At 46.7% G+C, this 21,464-nt stretch overlaps 1 protein-coding gene and 1 long non-coding RNA gene across 20 annotated transcripts in view; one reads left to right on the forward strand and one right to left on the reverse strand.

Moving 5' to 3' along the window:
* The window catches only part of DNM1 (dynamin 1), a 66,379-nt gene that overhangs the window by 28,021 nt on the left and 16,894 nt on the right, over nucleotides 1–21,464 (forward strand). For 13 of the 19 annotated variants that reach the window (XR_004244095.1, XR_004244094.1, XR_004244091.1 and 10 more), the window contains exons 7-15: nucleotides 20–162; nucleotides 242–377; nucleotides 1,551–1,618; nucleotides 2,625–2,763; nucleotides 10,646–10,732; nucleotides 10,924–10,994; nucleotides 11,456–11,507; nucleotides 12,696–12,707; nucleotides 13,974–14,087. Coding sequence is in view for 12 of the 19 variants with exons in the window: in XM_032130990.1 (XP_031986881.1) it covers nucleotides 20–162; nucleotides 242–377; nucleotides 1,551–1,618; nucleotides 2,625–2,763; nucleotides 10,646–10,732; nucleotides 10,924–10,994; nucleotides 11,456–11,507; nucleotides 12,696–12,707; nucleotides 13,974–14,087 (822 nt within the window). In the remaining 7 variants the exon portion in view is untranslated. Of the gene's footprint in view, nucleotides 1–19; nucleotides 163–241; nucleotides 378–1,550; nucleotides 1,619–2,624; nucleotides 2,764–5,840; nucleotides 5,980–10,645; nucleotides 10,733–10,923; nucleotides 10,995–11,455; nucleotides 11,508–12,695; nucleotides 12,708–13,973; nucleotides 14,088–21,464 lie in introns of all 19 variants that reach the window. The other 6 variants (XM_032131001.1, XM_032130991.1, XM_032130995.1 and 3 more) reach the window with 3 other exon arrangements.
* LOC116454414 lies at nucleotides 18,398–19,353 on the reverse strand. The gene is made up of 2 exons (XR_004244097.1): nucleotides 19,190–19,353; nucleotides 18,398–19,064 (listed from the first exon to the last, which is right to left on the reverse strand). It is a non-coding gene; the product is annotated as an uncharacterized LOC116454414 (long non-coding RNA).

Genomic DNA, 21,464 nt, shown 5'->3' on the forward strand with positions numbered 1-21,464 from the left:
AAACCTTCTTCTTGTGCAGCAATTGACCAACCACATCCGTGACACGCTGCCAGGGCTGCGGAACAAGCTCCAGAGCCAGCTCCTCTCCATTGAGAAGGAGGTGGAGGAGTACAAGAACTTTCGTCCTGATGACCCTGCTCGAAAGACCAAAGCTCTGCTTCAGTAAGTGGCCTCAGTGTCCCTTGCTAGAAAGGACTGCTCAGCGATGAGTTCCACTTCACGCTCTTGGGTTTTCTTTCAGGATGGTCCAGCAGTTTGCTGTGGACTTTGAGAAACGCATTGAAGGCTCTGGAGACCAAATTGACACCTATGAGCTGTCAGGAGGAGCTCGGATCAACCGCATCTTCCATGAGCGTTTCCCCTTTGAACTGGTGAAGGTACTGCTTCCCCATGCTGCTGAGATATGCTTTTTGTTGCCTGTTATCTGTTACTACTTCTGTCTGCCTCCTTACTCCTCTTGCTATCTTTCATCAGCAGACTTTCTCTTCAGCTGCTTTGTTTCATGGTTTTCCCTTTTAACACCTTTTTTCACTTGTTTGTCTTCTTTGTTGGGACCTTCCCATAGTGCTGACCCTTCCCTCTGTCCCTGTTCTTGTTACAGAACTTAACTTTCTCTGAACTAAATGACAATATTTCTTTGGCTTAATTCCTAAATGCTAAATTAAGTGTGAAAAATCACTTTAACACAACCAATGGTAAATCAATGACTGAATGCCCTCACAGATATTTCATGTCAAAGCTACTATGACTGAATTTCATATAGAAGGGATGGTGCTGAAACTTGTACTTCCTTGCTCCTTAGCATCAGACTGGACCTAAAGTTGGCCTAATAGATACCTAAGAAGCAGGAAGAAGAATTCTAGGTATACCTGGGATTACTTCTGTCTGTCCCCTATCAATGGCCTAGAGGTGGGAATAGTGTAGAAACTGTACTCCCCTCTTGAAAGTGGAAGAGGATTTTTATTGAAAGACATTTTTCTTGGATGGTGAAGTACACTAACCTGATAAAGAGGGATACTGAAAATCTTTTTTTTTAATGTTAGGTGGAACAGATTTGAGAGCCAGATCTTTCTGCTTCATTAGTTTTTGCATTCTGCTTCCTTTTTTTTTTGACATTTGAATAAGATGAGGCCATTCTAGTGAAATAAATAGCCTTGCTTGTGTTAGATTTACAATTCACACCAAATGGTTTATCCATTTGTGGTGTTCACTGAAAATGCAACTGCCAAGATCTCATGTTAAATGTTGTGAGGCAAACCAATTTGCTTTAGAAAGCCATCTAGCGCTTCAGTGCTTTATCTCAAAGAAGCTCCTTAAGAGCAGCTGGGGCATCTGTAAGCGGAAGCCCTTAGCTGTTCACGTGTGTCCAGGGTGTCCTGCTTTGGCCACAGCAGTTTTATGGCTGGACTCTGTATCCAACGCTTGGGCTAGTATCTCATGTGTCACATGGTAGTGCTGGCATGGGACCTCTTCTCTGCAAAGTCTGCTGCTGTGTGCTGCTATGCAAATCAGTGTCATAAAGTTTCTGATGGAATTCTGTCCTGGTGCAGATGGAGTTTGATGAGAAGGAGCTGCGGCGGGAGATCAGCTACGCCATCAAGAACATCCACGGTATCAGGCATGTATCACGCACTAGGCAGAGCTCTGGCTGAAAAGCCATGTAAATCCTTCTAGACCTTCCAAATGGAGTTGAAGACTTCAGAGGTACGGTAGGTCAGCCAAAGGGAGGGATAACCTCTGCCTTGAATCTGGGAGTAGGGACAATCATTCAAGTGAGTTTGCTTTCTTTTCCCATGTGGGAGTCACAGAAGCCTAAAAGGTAAAAGCCTGGGTAACTTGACATCTTTTCAGTCCTTCTTGGGCCTTCACATATGAAAGGGTAGGAAGAGGGATACAACCCCATATTACTGCTTTGTTTAATTAAAACTAAAATGTTGATTTTCACATTAACTAGCAGTTAGTTGTTCAAAACAAGTGTTGGTACAGAGCCTCTCCTCCCCTAGAGATCCGAGGGAGCACTGGTGTGCCCATCACCAGGGTCCCACTGGCCCCACATAGTTAGCAAACAGGTTTCAGTGTGAAGGTGAGTTGTCAGAAAGTTCAGCCCTGAGACCCCGAGTTGTGCTGCTCCTGGGAAGGTGCCTGTTGGAGCCCTTCCTGCACACAGGGATGTGTACAAACACTGACCTAGATTTATTTTTATTCCTTTCTCTTGGTCAGTTGCCAGCTGAACTTGATAAAGGGCGTCAGAGGTGTCAGTGTCCTAACTATCAAGAAAATCTTCCAGAGCAGGCCTCATCTCCTGCACAACTCTGAGGTCAAATACACTGTGGAGGGGTCAGCCCCTGCCACCCTTAGGCTGAGGTAAAATGGTAACCTGGCCATAGCTGTCCAGCTAAGATCCATTTTGCCCTCAGCACCTCCTTCCTGGGAAGTGCCAAGCATCCCTCATTTTTCATGGACTCCAGTCATGGCTTGTCCAGGGGACATGACACTTTCCAGCCTAAATGTCCCGGGTTTTGGTGATGGCGGTGCCTGCTCCGAGATGTGTGTGTAACGCTGTGACATTCTCCTTGCCCCTTCTCCCCCTCCTGCCTTGTCTTGTCCCCACCCTGGGTGTTTAGAACCGGTCTCTTCACACCTGACATGGCCTTTGAGACCATTGTGAAAAAGCAGGTGAAGAAGATTAAAGAACCTTGCCTGAAATGCGTGGACATGGTCATTTCGGAGTTAATCAATACTGTTAGACAGTGCACCAAGAAGGTAACCAGAGGCAGCATGGAGTTGGCACCTTCCACCCGCTCGCTGGCTGCGGTGCAGCATCGTGACCTGGGCAGGGATTTGCCTGCAGCCACACTTGGTGTTTTCACCACCTCCTCAGCATGACTAGACCTGAGCAGAGCCAGCCTGGAGCGATCCAGCCAACAAGCCAAACAGAAAGGAAGCACTGTGGGATGTGTGCCATGGCCCTGCTCTGTGAATCTTTTAGAGCTGGGATTTAAATTTTGTGCTCTCTGTTCTTGTAGAAGTTAGAGGGTTAAGCTGTTGGGGGATGTATGGGGCTGAAATTCAGAGCTACAGCACTTACGGTTGTGGGCTGTATCTCAAGGAAACGTTGCTGTGGTGTTTGGCTTGGTTTCTGGCTGGTTTGGTCCATATCCTAATCTGGAATGGCAGCACATGGCTGAGAAGAAGCAAGTTAGAAATGTTCATCAGCCTCTGGGGTCCATCTGCTCTCTCTCTCTCAAGAGAGGGCATCAGGCTTTGCCCTTTGGGATCCATACTGGTATTTTTTGGGGTCAGGGGAGGGAATCTGACTTGATTCTGCCCTTTGGATGTGGCAGCTTTTGTTTATGAGGTTGGGGTTGAAAGAGAGCAAGATAAGATGACTCGTGCCATCTTCTCAGCTATGACTTGCTGCTTCAGGTTGGGCTGGGTGCTGGTGAAAAGGCACCTCAGTTAGGATTAGGTGGGCACTGGGAACTGGACTCGCCGCTGGCTATTCAGGTGCAGGTAAATGGGCACTGCAGGGGGTTTCCACAGAGTCTGACCCCCTCTCTGCAAGGGTGGGGACAGGTGCCCAAGTGGTAACACTTGCCATCCCTTGCACAAGTGCCTGGTCCTTAGGGCCAGGAGCCTCAGTAGAAGGGCTCAGGTGTGCAGGCACGTGCTTTGCCCGCCAGGACAGACTGGGAGAGCAAAGTGGATGCAGTGAGAGGTTGCTCAGGTTTCTAGAGTGCTGGAGGAGCTTCCTTTTTCTGTCCTGCTGTCCTCTCTTGGGGTGTGTGACTGTGGGAAGCACCCAGAAAATTGCCATTAGAGCCTGTTGACAGGTAAGCACAGGCCCTCGGGCTGCCAAGTATCCAGAGTCACCTGCTAACTGGATCAGAAGGGCCCTCCTTTTTCATGCCCTCTGAAGCTTCTTTTGATTTGTTCTCCATCCATCAGTTGCTATTCAAAACTTCCCATTGATTCTTTCCCATTGCATCCTTTCCTTCACTATTTCTTACTTCATTGTTTCTTTTTCATTCCTCTTTTTACTGACAGTTTTAGAATAAACCATCTGTTCCGAAGGCAGCAGTTCCTAAGTGATCAGGTAGTGGGTACAGCAGGGTGGGAAATACAGGAGGAGAAAAGACCACATGGATGGAGGGGAAATGTCACAGATTCAGGAATAAAGGATTCCATTTCAACTTGGATCCTACTGCTAAGGTGTTCATGGTTGACTTCAGTTCTAGTTGCGCTGTGTGTGCTCTAGTAGCCATAGTTACTATTTTGTATATGAAGAAAGAAAATACTGTCATTCAGGTGATACTCAGGTACTGTAGGGGACTAATTTTTTTAAAAAATCAGATTTCCCCCGAAGTCTGGTGGGGGAAACAGCATAACTTGAGCTTAGATGGGCAGCTGGATTAGTAGGAATCCTCTGCTGGGTCAGAGGGTGTGAACTGAACTCTGGAAATGCTCTTGCTTTGCTCAAAAGGGGCATTGTTGGCACCTAGGGAGAGACCCTTGGGTGAATCCACATCCTGTAATATATTCCAGCTCTTTGCTGCTTAAAAGGCAGAGTGGTTGTACATCTCATAATATGTGTTGAAGAGTGTTTTAATACTGGTGTTGCTTGGGGACTTGCAGGTGTTATCTGCAGAGATGCGGAAGATGAGGTGAAGGAGTAGATACCTGATTTACATGAAGTGGTGGTTATTTATAGCCATCCCAGGATTTGTTGTTAGCTGCAGGCACCCCAGGTGTGGTTATAAACTGCAGCTTTAGAAAAGTAGTATCCCCTTCCCATGCCAAGGGGATGTTATTCCCTGAAAGTACTGGCAAAGCAGTAATGGCCCATGATAAGACAAGTAACTCAGATTGTGTAACAAAGAACATCCTGGTAGAAGCTCTGAAGTGTTAAAAGAAGTGCTGAAAAACTTTTTTTGGGTGCAGTAGTCTTGAATTGGATTGATCCTGGCTATATTTTAGTAACTTTAGTTTCTGTGGACTTTCTGTTCTTCCTGAGTGGAGCCACTGAGAACACAGACCACATAATATCAGGGGAAATTAATAGTTCCTTATAAATCACAGCAGGCCTGTGTTGGGTCTGATGCCGCAGGTATAATGGGTGCTTTGTATAGCTATGGATGTCTTGTAGCATGTTTGCATTTTCCTAAATGGGTACATCTGTTCTTACTGAGGAGGTTGATGTTGCAGGGAAGGTGGGTGAGATGAAATATGTTCTGTAAGTGGAGTGGTTTGTCCGAATCCCTGAAACTGAGAGACTCTGGTTCAGTTCTGCCAAAACAAGATACAAGTGATAGACCTCTGCAGGTCTTAGCCTGGCTCCTGTTCAGGCTTCCTGCAGCTGAAATAAGGAAAACTTGAGGGGGAGATAACCATGGCGGGAAGGAAAGGGAAATAAGATAAAGAGATATGAGAAATGGTGAATGTCTAGGAAAAGAGGCAGTGGCTCACTGGCAAGAAGCTTTGTCTTGAAATCCCAAGAAGCTTTCCTTCAGGAAGTGATCACTTGATCCCTGGGGGCTCCATTCACTCATCTTGCTCTTGACAGCTCACCATTTCACTGGCCCAGCTGCTCCTACCTCATTCCCCCTTTGCCACTTCCATTTGCCTGTAGACTCTCCTGATACTTGGCAGTGCACAGGCCCCATAGCAATGCTCACCTGGTTCAGTAAGCTAATGGAATGAACCAAAATCTCACTTCTCATTTTGCCTTGTGTTTTCTCTCTTCTCCCTTTTCCTTCCTTCTTTCTTCCTCCTTCCTGCTCTTTCTCTGCTTTGCTTTCTTCTTCCTCGTTGCTTCCTCCCACCCTTCCCCTGCCATGCAGAACGGGTCTCTTCACGCCTGACCTCGCTTTTGAAGCCATAGTGAAAAAGCAGGTGCAGAAGTTGAAGGAGCCAAGTCTGAAGTGTGTGGATATGGTAGTGAGTGAGCTCACATCCACCATCAGAAAGTGTAGCGAAAAGGTAAAGAAACAAAAAATCAAAGAAAGGTCAATGCCCACCCCCTTCCCACACACTTCCATGCTGTTTCTCCACACACACACCTGGAACTCCAGCAAATCTCCAGAGAGAAAACTGATATAACGATGCATCTAAAGGAGAGCAGCAACCTGCAGGTACAAGAGCAGTTTAAAGGCAGGCCAAGGGAAGTGGGTGACAACTGATGGGCTCTTTAGCTGAGCAGTGAGCTGGGACCCAGTGGGTTACTCTGGCATAACCTTTTCCTCTGTTCGTATCAGTGTGGATCAAACCCTTTGTAAGACCAGTTTGCTGTGCCATTGCCTGCACATTTGGAACTTCTTACTTGTTATTTCTGGGACCCCCTTAAATCCAGATACCCTAGAAAAAGATAAAAAGCCAGAAAAAGACCTCCCATCCCTGCAGCATTAGTGGTCTGCAGTGAATATTGACCAGTAGCATCTACAAAACAGCAGTTGATGAAAAATTTGAGGTGCAAGATGTTCTGCAAGAGACATTCAGAATTCCAAAAGGCTTTGAGAAAAGCTTTGCCAGGCATTACACTCTCTACATCATTTTCCTGCTGATTTCTCACTCCATGAACTATGCTCAGTGGGAAGTAGTGTGAGGCTTTTCCTTGCATGTGGTGAACCACAGGAGGTGAAACCTGAGGGCAGCAGCAGGTGGAGAGTGGCAGGGAAGGTGTCAAATACTTATTGGAAGCTGGGGCACGAGTGGCTTTGATTCCCAGGCTGGTTCCCTCCAGGAGAGGGCACTACATGCCTCCTCAAAAAAAAAAGGCAGATGTGGCAATTGGTGTAAAACTTACCAGTGAGGGGCTAGAAACATGTGGCACAACAGAAGTGTGTTCTGGAAACTGAGTTGGAAAGGACTGTTTCATGGGCTATTTTAGGACTTGGGAATTACAGTTTCCTTCTTCCAGGGTTACAGCCAGACTCACCAGCATTTTGGTGAGCCCTGAATTGGGAAGGAAGGGAAGATAGGAATTGATATGAGTTCAGAGTGAGGGCAAAAGATGAGTTAAAAAGGTCTGGCTCACATTTGGAATGCAGAGCTCATCACCACCTCTGTAAGGACACATCTTTGACATGCCCCAAGCTCTGCCCAGTCTATTTCTTGAGGAGTCCTGGTGTTGCCAGGTTGTGGGGGCTGATGTGGTGAGGCAGAGTAACTCCTTCCCAGCCTATTTCTAATGCTGATTTTTTATTTTGATGGGTGTGATTGCTTGCACTGTGTTCTGTAACTGGCTGGTGACCTCTGCTCTGGTTGGGGAGAGAGAAGGATGATGATAAAAACCCCAAGTGTGTTGAATTCTAGTTTCTCTATTGGACCACGTCATTAGAGTGGCTGGATACTGACTTGCTCTGTGGATTTTTAATCCATGATGTGATGGATGACCCTGTGAGGATATGGCAAGATGATGCAACCTGGGTAATCCTATAAGGAAGGTGATAGTGACACTGTAGGAGACTAATGGCTATGGTTAAAGCCAGAGAGGCCAGGGAGACAGATGTTAGATGTAAAATAACTGCCTGAATGAAAACACGTATCAATAGTACTGGAAGATAAAAGGAAGACTTTAGTAATGCTTAAAGTCAAATGTCTGCATGTAGTGAGAAGGTTAATCTTGCCTGTACCTCGCTCTGAAAGAGGAGAAAGAAAGAAAAGGCCACTTAAGGATTGCAGCTGGACTAAGATGGGTTCTGATGGCATAAGGTAGTAACAGCACAGGGACATTAGTTAATTTGCAATATTTATTTTGCATGTTATAGCTCTAACTGCTTGACATGGACGAGAGCATGTGCTATTAGGGGAAGCATCTGGAAAAGGCTATTTTAGGACTGATGCTAATTGTAAGGTAATACCCAGCCTGCCGTGTTGTGGACTGATGCTGCCTTTCAGATGACAAAAACCTTTAAACTCACCAGAAGTCCTGCAAGGCTTCTGGAAAGGAAGGCTGCTTGGGCTAACACCTCTTGAATTAGCTTAACAGTCCTGTAGCCTTGGTTTGTTGCTGTCCTGAACTGTTGTGTGTTATTGTTTATGTTCTCTCACAATTATTTCATTTCACCCCAGATGGTGAAGAAATCATTGTATGTGCAGCTGATAAAGCTGTGTAGATTGAATATTATGAGACTATCAAAGAACACAGAAGGTGACAAACCCATCTGTGTTCACAGAAGTACAGTTTTCTTGTATGAAAAGTTGACTATTTCTTGACACTTAGACAAAGTTGAGGGCTGAAGAGGATGGCCGTTAACAGCTGTCCTGTGACTGGCCTGATTCTGAGCTTCTTGCTATTGGAGAGTAGCTCCAAAAGCAGCAGAAAGCTGGTGTAAGCATGCTCCCTTACATTTAGGAGGATAATGTTCTAGCTAGTGTTTTTCCAAAAGCAGGAGCCTTCTGTGCCAGACTGCACTGCAGCATCTCACAAGTGCAGGAAAGTCTTGCAAGTCAGCAGCCCTTCAGCTGAAGGTTGACCTTTGGTGTGCTGGCAAGGACTCCTAGAATCTGCAAAGAGGGGAACTAAGGAACATTGGGACAATTTGGTTTTCAAAGAGGGCTGTAAGCTTGTATTTTGATTAAACAGGAAAACGATGCTAAAACAGGATCAAACCTCACTTAGCTGGGACACGATCCCAGGCTGACAGACGTTACCCCTCGAAGGGTCGCCTGCTCTCCTGTCTTTCAGAGTTATGGCATTTCTGGGTGCTGTTTGTCCTGCTGGTGATAACTCCTTGCCCCTCTATACCCTGTTGCATGTTCCTTGGTGGTGTGACATCCTATGGCTTGTTTATCTCTTTCCTTGCCCACCCTTGCTGCTCCTGTGCATGCTTGGGGTCAGAAACTCCTGCATGGGGACCAATGCTGCCAATTTATTTTTGCACATGAATGTTGCTGGACAACCTTGTTTCTGAATAAACTACAACTTGTTTTGCACTTTGTGTGCATTTGAACTGGTTGGGACTGGGATGGTGTGGGGAGGTTTGAATGTGGTTTTTGTTTGACTGTGTTTGTTGGTTTTTTTTAATTTGAAGCAAAGAAGCTGAGACTTGCTTAAAGGTTTTCCAACTTCCTATTTTTCTGTTTGACATAACTTGCCCATCTATCCTTTGCCAACCCCCCAAAGAAAACAGGAAGCTTTCCCTGTCTGTTTCTGAAGCAACCAGCTGCCTGAACCAAAAGATCACGGAGAACACCCAGTTTTTGCTGTCAAGACAAGGTGGTACAGGGGAACTAATTCCACTTGTTTTTTCCTGCTTCTGTGGCCTTCAAAACCAAACCACACATTTAAAAATAGTGTCAAATCTGGTCCAAATTCCAGTTCTAGGCTATTGCAACTTGCTTGACTGCAGGGGGGCTTAAAGAGTTTGAAACTGTTTGTAGGCAGATGTTAGGAATATTGGTGGTGGTTAGTGTGGGATCTGGCTTCCAGTAGTGATGCTGCACTTTTTGAGGCTATTCCTTGTAGCATGTTATAATTATGTATACAAAACAAAGGGCAAACTGGTTTCAGAAGAAGCCCTCATAAACTGGGGGAACAAAACAAATGCAGTACAGGTCATGAGCAAATGAGATTTTGTTTTTATGCACCCCCTTGAGCAGGTATAAAAGACTGATATTGGGAAATACTGTTTGCCATCATAGTCAAATTGGAGGTGATACTAAAAAACCGCAGGGAAAATAGTTTCACAAGGAATAGGTGAAGTAGGGAAGAAAGGGCTGGATTCTGGATCTAGAGGATTAATTTTATTTGACTGTGTTGGGCTTGACCTGAAATGCAACAGTTGCTGCTGTAGGAATCACTAGAAATTTATGACTCTAGGCAAGAAGGCAGGTGCTGTGTGAAACCCAGAGGACTTTAAAGGTGCTGATTCTAGAAGTGTAACTCAGGTATTATCTCTGTAGATAATCTTGCTTTGAATCACAGCCACTAAAGTCCTTCTGCTTCTCAGTGTGGGCAGGAATGTATTCACTCCTCAGAAACGTGGCAAAAAATGTGCTGTAGATGCAATGTGAACATAGATATGTAATCCTGTCCCAACACAGTGGAGAACAGGTAGAAGCAGTTGGATGCCCAGAGCATGGTGTTTCTTGGAGACACGAACCCTTGAGCTGGTCAGATTCTTTGTCTCTGTTTGCAGATGTTGGAGAGAGACAAATGCTTTCACTTAGTCCCTCAGCAAACAGGGACTGAAATCCACTTCACTTCCTATATGACTTAACAGGTTGTAACAACAGGCCATTCATGTGCTTAGCCTACTACAGTGAAATGCTGAACAACCAGAGAAACTACTCACTTTAACAGGAAAAAGCCAACAAGCAAGAAGCAGTGCACTTATATCTGGGGTTTGCCAAAAGCCTCATGACAGGAAGAATGTGGTGAGTTTGGACCAGGTCTCTGGTGAGACAGAATGGTTGCTGCAATAGTGAAAAGGGCTTTTCTCTAAAGCCCAAAGCAAGCAGAAATTAGCTTTGCCCCCAACAGACCTCCAGGAACTTGGAAAAATCTGTCTGCAAGTCCAGCTTTCTAGATCTTCCCTCAAGAATATCTGATAGCAGGGCATATGTGTGCATGTGTACATGTGGGGGGCTGCAGCCCCCTTTTTACCTCCCTTTCCCATGTGCACGTGTTTCCTGTCTCCTGCAGCTCAGCCAGTACCCTCATCTGCGTGAGGAGATGGAGAGGATCGTCACCACCCACATCCGTGAGAGAGAAGGCAGGACCAAGGATCAGGTGGGGATCAGGAGTGTGTGTTGGGGGGGAAATTGGGTGGGGGACACCTTTTGAAGGTGTCTAAGTCAGAGGGGCCTGAGCCAAGTGGTGTCTGGCAGTAGAGGGGATCAGATGAACAATGTCCAGGGCTCTGTGTGCCCCTGTTAGCAGTGTCAGTCACTAACCTCTTACACTGTGCCTCTCTTTGGCAGGTCATGCTTCTAATAGACATTGAGCTGGCTTACATGAACACAAACCATGAGGATTTCATTGGCTTTGCCAAGTAAGCATCCAGTTCCTATTGCCTCCTCTTCTCCACATGTGTTTCCTGTGGCTCTGTCCTGTAGCTGCTCCAGTAGATGGGGTGCAGATGAAGCCCTGGTGCAGATGCTATGATCCCAAGAATGGTGCAGCTTCTCAGCATTGTTTTTTCACTGACTCTGGATTGCAAGGCTGGGGAGGAGGCTAGAGATGCATGGAAGGGGGTGTTGCAGTATTAGATTTGTTTCAGAACAAAAAAAACGCAGCAGCTATGGAGGGTTAGTGACCCAAGTGAGGTTCATGTGGGAGCAAGAAGATGAGTAGTCCAGGCTGAGAGAGCAGATGGCAAAAGATTGAGTTATTAAGGCTTGGTAGCTAGTGGTGGGGGGCCCCAACTCACTGTAGCAGCTATCCAAAGGGAGGAGGATTCAGGTGATCAAGAAGAGCCTGAGAAGTTTTGAATGTCTCTGCTGTTGTTTACAGTGCTCAGCAGAGGAGCAGCCAGATGAGCAAGAAGAAGGCAGCTGGTAACCAGGTAGGCCAAGTTCCATCTCCTTCACTGCTGCAAGGAGGATGTGTTTGCTACCTGGAAGCTACCCAGGTGGACTGGATGCAGCACTGCTCTAAGTTGTTTTTTTGTGTTGCCTTTTTTTTTTTTTAACCAAACTGTTGATAACTGGAGGATAGTGGTTTAGGCTCCCTGCAGTCAGGAAGAACTGAGCATCTGGCAGCAATGGAGGCAGCTTGATAATCAAGATCTGGTCTCGCTTTTCTGCTAGAAATCCCTATTAATGTTCTGTAAATTCCTGTTTGTTCAGCCCCTTTTCTAACTGTGCCAACTCTCCTGCCAAGGTGAGAGGTACAGAACACTAGGTCTGAAGGGTTACAGAATTGTCCTTTCTAGTTGTCTTTCCCATGAGTGGTATCTACTTTCCAAAAAGAGATTTCGAGAGAATTCATGGACTCTTTTTCTGAAAAACTTCACTGGAAATACATAAATCTCTGTACAGGTAGATGGAGGGTGATGATAGCCATATGGTTGCAGTGGGTATGTATGAGAACACACCCATGGGAGAAGACAGCAGTGGAGGGGAGGACTTCCCTTAATCCTCCAGGAACTGTGAGGAGTATACACAGAATTAAAAAGAGACTAATGACACTTTGTCCCAGATTTGCTGGGGATGTGGCAAGGCCATCTTGGCTAGAAGATCTTGGAAACAAAGCCTTACAGGCAACTTCATAGAGAATGGAAGCAAATGCTTTTGCTTAGTCTTTTAAAAAGACATTCACTCCTGACATGACATCCATCCTCTTCATAACAAAATGTTTGGCTACCTCTCCCTGGACATGACATTGCGGACTGTTTCAGATTGTTGGCAGGCAGGTGTTCTCAGCAGGTTGGGCTGGCTAGCCAGCCGTTTTGGAGCAGCTGTAGGGAATCCCATCCTCTGCAGTCCTTTACAGTAGAGCTGAGTGTAGAAGAGTGCAAAGGGTAGACTCTGGATCTACCTGTAAAGTGCTTTCACTTTCCTGTTAGCAGATTTATTTTGGGATGGGGTTGCTTGTGTTAACACCTGGGGTGAAAGATTTGCTACCAGCCTCCAATTTATTTTATTTTTGAGCCTCTCTTCTCCTGCTCCAACTTTCCTAGTAACAATCTCTCCTCTCTTTGCTCCTCTCCTGCTCTCTGCTCTGCTGCTGTTGCTATGGTTCCCCTTTGCAGGATGAGATCCTGGTGAGTAGAAGGCCACTCAGCAGGGTGTGCTAATGAACATTAATGTTGCATCTGGGAATGCAAAACCAAGGCATAAACACATTATTCCCTCTGCTGCTGAATGAGGAGAGGAGGGCAGCTGGCATTAGACACAGATGAAGCAGAAACGAGGTGGAAAGGTAGTATGTTGAGGAAAAATTCAGAGCTGCGGGTACATCTTTTGAGTGGGTGGAGATAAAAAGCAGCAATCCGAGGATGTGTAGTTCTGTTCCACTGCCCTCTCCTGTCCACAGGGAGAGTAGGACTAGCCTGAGCTTAGAAGGCAGGAGATGAAGACCCGAGGCTCCTACGTTTGCCTTTACAGAGTAAATTGCCAATTGAAATGATCCTGTACCTCCAGGGCAGGTAACCAGGTAGGCCAACTAGGTAGATGGCTCACACAATGCAACCTGCTAATACACTGTGCAGTCTTATGGTTTTTCAATGCCAGGAAGTTTTCAGCAAGCATATCTGTACAACAAGGTACACACATAATGCACACAGATGTTTTTGGGTGTGAATAGTGCAGTAATAGGTATAAAAGCTAATGCCTTTATGTGGATACATACCTGCCTTTGATTAAGTGGTTCTAAACCACCACTCAGTGAATAGAGTCCCCTAGAGAGTAATAGCCTGGCTTCTTTACAGACTAAACTTCTAGGAACTTGTCTTGCTCTAGATTAATATGACTGCCCAAATACCTGGGCATGCTGAAGTCCAGGATACTAATTCCAGATGCACCATTTTGTTCTGTTATCCTTAGTGACTCCTTTTACTAAACTCAGTTCTTTCCGGGGTGCTTGGCCGTGTCCTGAACTGGTTCTCCCTACCCTGAGTTGAGTGAAGCACTCCACACTTGCAGTGTGCTGAAAGGTGTGCTGGTGTCCTGGTTTTCTCTAGGCATGGCCTTTTCTGGGTGTTTTACTGTGATTTGGTGCTTGTAGATTGTGCCAATGTCCAAGGCACTCCTGATGTAGTTCTTTCTGTATCTTTCTTCTTGGCAGAGGGTATAATGCACAGCACTGCCAGGTTCCTTCCTGCCTCCTTTTTATACTATTCCTGGCCCTTTTGGGGCAGGGACCTTCACTGGCCAGTTGAATGGGGGGCTCTTTTGGCAGCAGCAGAGAGCACCATGTTCCTTGTCTTTCCATACTGCTCTGTGTGTGGGGATACCCTTGGATCCCTCCTCTGTCACCTAAGGCCAGGGATGATTGTCCTTGTTAATGCTTACGGCTTCCACCCCCTCAGGTGATCCGGAAGGGCTGGCTCACCATCAACAACATTGGGATCATGAAGGGTGGCTCCAAGGAGTATTGGTTTGTCCTGACAGCGGAGAACCTCTCCTGGTACAAAGATGATGAGGTGAGTAGCTCAACTCTGCTGCTTGAGTCTCAGGCATCTGATGAGGACAAGCCCTTCAGGTCACTTGGTGTTACAGATGTATCTTCTGAATGCTGTCTGCAGCTTGTGACAAGCTGAAACTGTCCTTGGGCCAGGATCCCCATGGCCTCAGTACTGCTGAGCATTTCTGAATTGATGTGAATGTGGCTTGTTTGACGCACAAGGAGTAATATTTATGCTTGAAGTTCTGGCTCAGTGGAAAGTTGACAGGCACTTGGAATGAATTTGACCTTTATTCATTTTGCTGTGGCAGCTGTGATCATCAAGGGTGTGATGGGTTAGTTCCAAAGTTTGGACTTCTAGGCATTTGTGGGGCAGCAGTGAGTTTTCTGAAGGCACATGGCAGATGATTTCATGCATCTCCTGGTTACAAGAAAAAAGCTTTCTCAGAGGAAGACAACAGGAGCTGTGGACCTGATGCTCTAGCTCAGGTGCTGGTTCCTTCTGACTTCGAATAAATAACTTAATCTCTCTCAGGTCCAGCTCTTAAACATGCAAAGTAGGAATGTCTTTTTACTGTTTCTATATTGAACATGCCAGTGAATGTGTTATATTTAAAATTGTTTGAGTCGTAAATGGTTGGAGTTCTGCTGATCAAGTACAGTGATGTGTGGAGTATCACTGTTAGGAACATGGACCTACTCTGTAGAGTTGCTTGATAATCTTGAATATTAGCAATTCTGGCAACATGCTGTGATGTGTTTCTGCTTCAGTGGGAATTGTTATAAGCAGACAGAATCATTCCAGCTGAAATCACTGTCAACAGTGTCTTACTTCCTATGCAAGACAAAGGTAGATAATTGTCCTTTTTGATTACTTTGAAAAGAGAGAGAATAGCTGGATGGTTCTGGTAAGAACATGATTGAAAGGTTTGGTCCCCTCAATGTGCTGGGAGATGAAAAATGTCTGGTATGATGTAGTCATAAACTCTGAGTTGATCAGGGTTTCTGACTGCAAATGAAGAAACTGCTCTGCCTCTTATTGTGGTTTGTGTCCCTCGTGTTCTGAGGCACTCAGTATTGTGTCTGGAAGCTGCAGTCAGGCCTGGCTTCTTGTCTAGTTGCTATCAGTAGGCCTGTTTACTTCTCAGCAGGTAGAAATGATGACAAATACAGTGATGGATCAGCCTCTAAATATTGCTTTCTGTATGGAGATGGCTGCTGTGCTGCTATGGATGAGCAGGCAGCAATTTCCTAATTGAAGAACCAGGCATTGAAATGGCTTTCACTAAATCAGTGTCTCTCTGCTGTAAGACCCTTACCCTTTGTGTTCAGAGTTGCTTGGGGAAGCTTCCCTCTACTCTGGGCTTCATATGCAGGTCGAGTGGTTATAAACATCAAGTAGTTTAATCAAAGCCAGCTGCTACATCTGTATTACAGAGATGATCAGAATTCCCTGTTCTTCCCCCAGGGAGTGGGAGGGAGGGCAGGCTGCAGTGGGGATGTATAAACTGTTGATAGATTCCAGTTGCCTGGGATGGGGATTGGACCTCCCTCCCCTCCTGAGGGAGGGCAGCCTTGGGGGTCGATAGCAACTGGAGGTCTGCACCATTTCCCTTCTGCAGAGCTGCCTAATGAAAACAGTTCCCTGCCAGTCCCCATCCCTTAAACACAGAAACCAGCACTGATGAGGTCTGAGCTGCCTCTGAGAAAGGAGCCTTTGTTTTCAACTGAGTGGGAGCAGGGGGGAAAGGGAAGTGTGTGTTTTATTTGCTTCCTCCCCAAGTTCAACTCCTTGATCACTGACTGTTGTGAGGGAGAAAGGAAGCAACGTCTGCCTGGACTCAAATATTGAGTCAGGCTAAAAGTTGGTGCATTTGATGGGCAGCTGGGAGAGCCTTGAGCATGGGGATTCCCATCCCAAACCTCAGTACTGCATGGAGCTGACTCAATGCCCGAGAGCTGCTCACAGTGCATGGTCCCCTGTCAGACAAGGGATCTTTGCATGTCTGTTCCAGGGCTCTCCTTCTCCACCAGTTCAGGAGAACTCATGTCCTCTTCAGCTCCTGAAACAATCTCATGTTTTTTTAAAGGTTGTACACAGTGGTCTTTCTTTGCTTCAGCTCTGGAAGGAAGCGGGAGGCTGTGTCTGCCCCACCCTGCACTTTTGTGGGCTCTCTTGTCCCAGTTCCCCTGTGCCCTGGCTGCTTTCCAGAGGGAAAAAGGAGGAAGCTGAATCTGCCTTTTGAGGATGGAAGTGCTGGTAGCAGAGCTGTGGGTGCTGATGGGGGAAGGAGCAGGGTGAGGTGGTGTGTGGTGGGGTGAGGGTGAAGGCTAGGCCAGCACCTCTGGGGCCAGGAGGATTGGGGATACCGCCTCTCCCTGCCCTGTCCCACAAGCCAGGACCCAGAGTCTGTGGAATGAAGACATCTGGACCCCATTAGTGAAATACCAGTCTTTCCGCAGCACTGGCTTGTTTTTTCTCTGCCTGTGAAGAAAGGAACTGAAGCTTAAAATGTCTTAAAGGGCCCAGCATTACATGTTAGCGGGGATATATGGCTGTGGATGCTCTGGAGGGGCCTGAAGGAGTGTGCTGGGGAATGGGAGGGGAAGGAAAGAGTGGGCCAGGCGGGGGTGGAAAGTTGGCTCCCCACTCTGCCTTGCTGCCAAGAGCATGTGTGTGTGCTCCTGGGCTCTCTGTTTTTCTTCCTGTCTCCCTTCAATGAGTCGAACACTGGCCCCATGGAGAGTGGCCCCACAGAAAGCTTGGCCTCCCAAGACCTGGCGACCCTCCTGAGGTACCTGCATCTCCTGAACCCTGTGGGATCACGCTGTAGGCCAGCAGCGGGAAGGAGAGGTGGGGAGGAGCCTGCTCTGGCTGTTGGCAGTACAGAGTGAGGTTTCCTTGCTCAGGGAGGCCACAGTATCCCAGTGGAGCAGCAGCACAGCACCAGAGTACACTGGCTGCTCAGCAAGCACCACAGTGGGCATGATACAAGAATTTGATTCGAGAAGTCCTTCTGCCCAGATCCCTTATGAAATGCACAGTGCCCATGATTCTGCAGGGCTTTCCTGCCTGCTGGAAAAGAGGGTCTGTGAGCTTGGATAGAGCTGCTGGTGACAGGGACCTTGTAGGCAGGATGGAGTGAGCACTGTGCTCTGTGGTTCCTGTCAGTAAAGCTCACTCCCTGCTCTGCAGGGTGACTGTTCCTGCTGGAGTGCCTGTGTGCCACTTTGTGCTGGAGTGTTTGCACAGCTGGATGGATGGCTATATCTGCTGCTTCCTTTGGGAATTTGTGTGAATGTGCAATACAGATGGAACCTTTTGTCCTTACTCAGGTAAATCATGTACTAGAAATTTGGGTCTTCTATGAATGGGTGGCTACATTAGAAGAATGACATTATTTGCTTCTGTGAGGGTGTTCACGTCTTGCATGCAATGTCACTGCATTTGAGACCTGTGTGTGTACAAGGAGGGGTGACTGCAGAGTTTTAGGTACTTTAGGTGCGTGTGGGTGCTTCATATTCCTTACAGATCATGTTGATTCCTGATGCATCAGTTGTTCTTGAGCTTCTTCTCTGTCTTCGTGCCTTCTCTTTTGCTTGAAACATATTCCTGTCCTGGGGAAGATGTGACCTTATTGACAGTCACTGGATAGCTGTGTATTCTGTACCTGTCAGTGTCTCTTACCCAATTCTAGTTTAAAAATAAACACATGGATCAATAGAGATTGTCCCCCCCCACTGCACACATGCACTTCCCTCTTCTCTAGCCCCTCTTCCCACTCCCCAGTCCATGTCCTTGAGGCCCAGATCAGCTGGAAAAAATCCTTTTTCTTTACTCAGATGCCCACCAGTCATCAGAAACTTGCTGTGATGAGTTGGCTGCAGTTAGGTTTTTGCATCCAGCTTGTTTTAAAGACCATAAGAGCAGGTCTGCTCTGAGGTGGTTCCTCTCCTGCTTTCATGCTGCTCTTAGGTGCTCTCTGGAACATGTTCATTTTCTTTACATTCTCTGTGGAGCCTTTTCATTCATGCACTTATCTTTTTTCACAAGTGTATGTTTTCTCATGATCTTACTCAGTTTTAATCAGTCCCCATTTGTGCTTTCACTCAGTTTCTCTTCTTTCTCTGGCAGACAAACATCAAAGCAAATACAACATCCAGAGCATCCATACCTCCAACTTTGAATCCCTTGTGGGTTTTTCTTTGTATTATGACCAGTATTCTTTACACTATGAACTCCCCTTTCTCCAGTCACCTTTCTGTGCTTGAATCTGCCTTCTCAGGTAGCAAAGCACACCGCAGTTGTGACTCTGACAGGCCTATGTGTCCATTTCTGCATTTTATGGCAAAGCTTAGCATGTGAAACACAAGCCATCCTGAACACAGCTACCTTGGGACAAGCACATGAAACTGAAAGAAATAAGAATGGAATGAAAGAGATGGAGGAGAAATGAAAGGGTTGTGAGTAGGCTGGTGAACAGGCAGGTAAAAGTGATGATCAGGCATGGCTCCAAAGGGTTAGACCCTCCCAGGGTGAAGGATGAGTGACCTCTGCATGCAGCCATCCCCAGAGCCCACCCTCTCCAAGCATGTCCCTCTGCCGTGCAGGTGTTGCCGTCCCCGTGCAGCACTGGCAGTGTGTGGTGTATCCCAGCACAGCCTAACCAATGTGCAGACTACTGTACAATCTTGTAGTCCTGAACAGGTAGTCTGAACACTGGGCAGACGGAGTGGAGCCTCTGCAATCTGCTCTCCGGCAATCAGCAGCTCATTAGTCCTCTCCCCTCCCTGCTTTTGGGACGGGGTTGTGCGGGGCAGAGATGGGGTGAACAAAAGTCCAAGTCCTGATTGGGAAAACATCCTCCTCTGGCAGCTGGGGGAGAAGAAATGTTGCTCCCTGCATGTTTCCAATTTGGAGCAAGTTTCCAAGCACCTTCCTCTTCCAGTGCTGGTGTCAGGCTGGTACCTGGATTCCACCTGGGACATGCTGTACCTTTTTAGAAAGAGAAAAAAAAAATCGATTACTGCAGTTTGAGGAGGAAATGCTGTGAAGTCTTGGCTGTCACCCAGGTGTGCAGAACTCGTTGCTTCATTCAAGTCCTTTTCTTCCCCATGGACCTGTGTGGGAGGATCCTCAGACCCCATGCACCTCATCTCTCGTCCTGAAGATCAGTGGGTCCAGAGCACAGCTCAAACAGGACCAGCCTTTGCTTTCAAGCCCTCCAGAAGATCCTTTGACAGGGTTGCAGAACGCAACCTTGGCCAGTTACCCTTGCAGCTCACCTCTGGCTGCTGCAGGAGCAATCCACATCCCCTCTTTCTCTCCCCCCACTACGCCCTGGCATTGCTGAGCCTCCCTCCCTCTTCTGGTTTTTGCTCCCTCCCTTCTTGCTTCCCTTCTGTCCTTCTGCCTCACTTGACGTGGCAGTGGAAAGCTAACTAGACTCGAGGGAGGAGCTTGCTGGCTGCTGGGAAGGCCGAGTTTGGCAGGAAGTGAGCGGCTGACGGATGGGGTTGCGCGGGGGAAAGGAGGGTTCCCTACCCCGCATGGAAACTTGAGGAATGCTGTCGCTTTCTGTGACGCCTGGGTCCCATGTAGCGATTCCAGATGTTAGTCCCTGCCCACGCGCTTTGCTCCCTCTCCCTGTGCTGCAGGGATAAAAAGGACTTTATTCACATGTCTCCCTTCCAGGATTCCTTCTCCTGGTGTGGATGGTTAAGATTTGTGACCGAACATATGAACACTTGGAACTCCCATCTTGGCACTAACCATGCACTGGAGAAGTGTAACCCACCCTCTCTCAGGGGTGTGAAAGACTTTGTGTGTGTATGCATGTTGTGCTTTACCTTAGCAAAGCAAGTCAGATACTCTGGGATGGTTCATCTCTGCCCTGGCACAAGGACAGGTGCAGGGACAAGTGCCTGGTTGTCCTTTTTGAAGGCTGGTGGGCATTGCTGTGACCTTAGAGAGGTCATGACAGTCGAGTTTTGGGCACTATAGTCTCTCAAGCAGCTCAGGTTTCTGCCTGTGCTTCCCCATAAACCCCCTGATGGCTTCTTGGGATTGCACTTGGCTGGAGGTTTAAATCTGCATGTTGTTTCAGTTGATGTGAATAAAAATCTTTACTTTTGTGCAGGTGAGTTAATTACCACTGCTGTGCTTACTAAGCCAACAGTAATGGTTGTGATTAATCACATGAGTCCAGGTCTAGTGTCTGCAGAGCTTTTGAACTAAATCAGCTTAAAATCTTAGGATGTGTTGTTTGAGTTAAACCAAGGCAGCTTTCTGATGTAAACAAGCCATTACAGCTGCTCCACAGCTTGGGAGAGGAATCATTCCTATAAATTATGCTCTGAGGGTAAAAGTGATACAGGTGGGCTTTGTCTGGGAAAGATGGTCTCAAGATGTATGTATGTAGAGGGATGACCAAGGCTTCCTGGAGGAATCACGTCTCAGAAATTCAGCTCTTTTACTTGCTAGGACAAGAAGCAGAAAGCAGTTGGTAACATCTTGTTGGGGGGAGTGGAGTGGTTGGTTCAGCTTGAAAAGCTCTTTCAAATACTCCAAACAGTTTTTCAAAAGCTTCTTCCTAACAATCGTTTAGTGTGCATGTATTCATGCAGTGTGTTTATTATAAATTATGATGTTAATGTTTCTCCATTTGAGTAGAGTTTTATGAATTTTGGAGTTCCCAAAATGCTGTGCAAGCGTTTAACAGAAACAATTTTACCGAAACTCCAAGCATCTCTGGGGCAGGTTTGTTTACCCATAATACTTTACATCTTACAGGAGGGGAAAGGAGATTAAGAGGTTTAAGCAAGATTAATTTTTCCTAATTTCACACAGCCCCCAATTAAAACAATGGCAATGTCTTCTCCCATATCCACAGACCCTTGTCTCGGTGCAGAAGGTGTTTGTCATAATAGCTACAGGGAAACCTTTAATTAGTTTATTTATGCTCCAAATGCAAACTGAAACCTAATAATTCTGCCAATTACTTTCTTGTGCTGTGAGTGCCAATTTCCAACCTTAGGGAGCCCACACATGCATCTGTCAGCTTCATTTTGCATGTATCCAAGAGCAGGAAAATTTACTTTGCTGCTGAGGCAGTCCAGGTGAATGGAGGGAATGCTTGGACTCAGGCTGGCTTGCTGCCTGCTGATTTCTGTGAACTTCTTGTAGGTTATTACCTACAGGTTAGCAACAAATAATTCAGGTGATGGTGCAGATTATTGCTACATCTGTCCAAAACCCATCTCTAGGATTTAGCCGCCATAAGATATGTAGCAACAGTAAAGGACATTGGAACATCAGGCTGCAACTGCAGCATCACTTTTTTCCTCCAGTTAGTATGCTTTCCGTCCCACTGCTGGAATGGCTCGTGGATCCTGG

Source organism: Corvus moneduloides, chromosome 21, assembly GCF_009650955.1.
Source record: "Corvus moneduloides isolate bCorMon1 chromosome 21, bCorMon1.pri, whole genome shotgun sequence".
Lineage (NCBI taxonomy): Eukaryota > Metazoa > Chordata > Aves > Passeriformes > Corvidae > Corvus > Corvus moneduloides.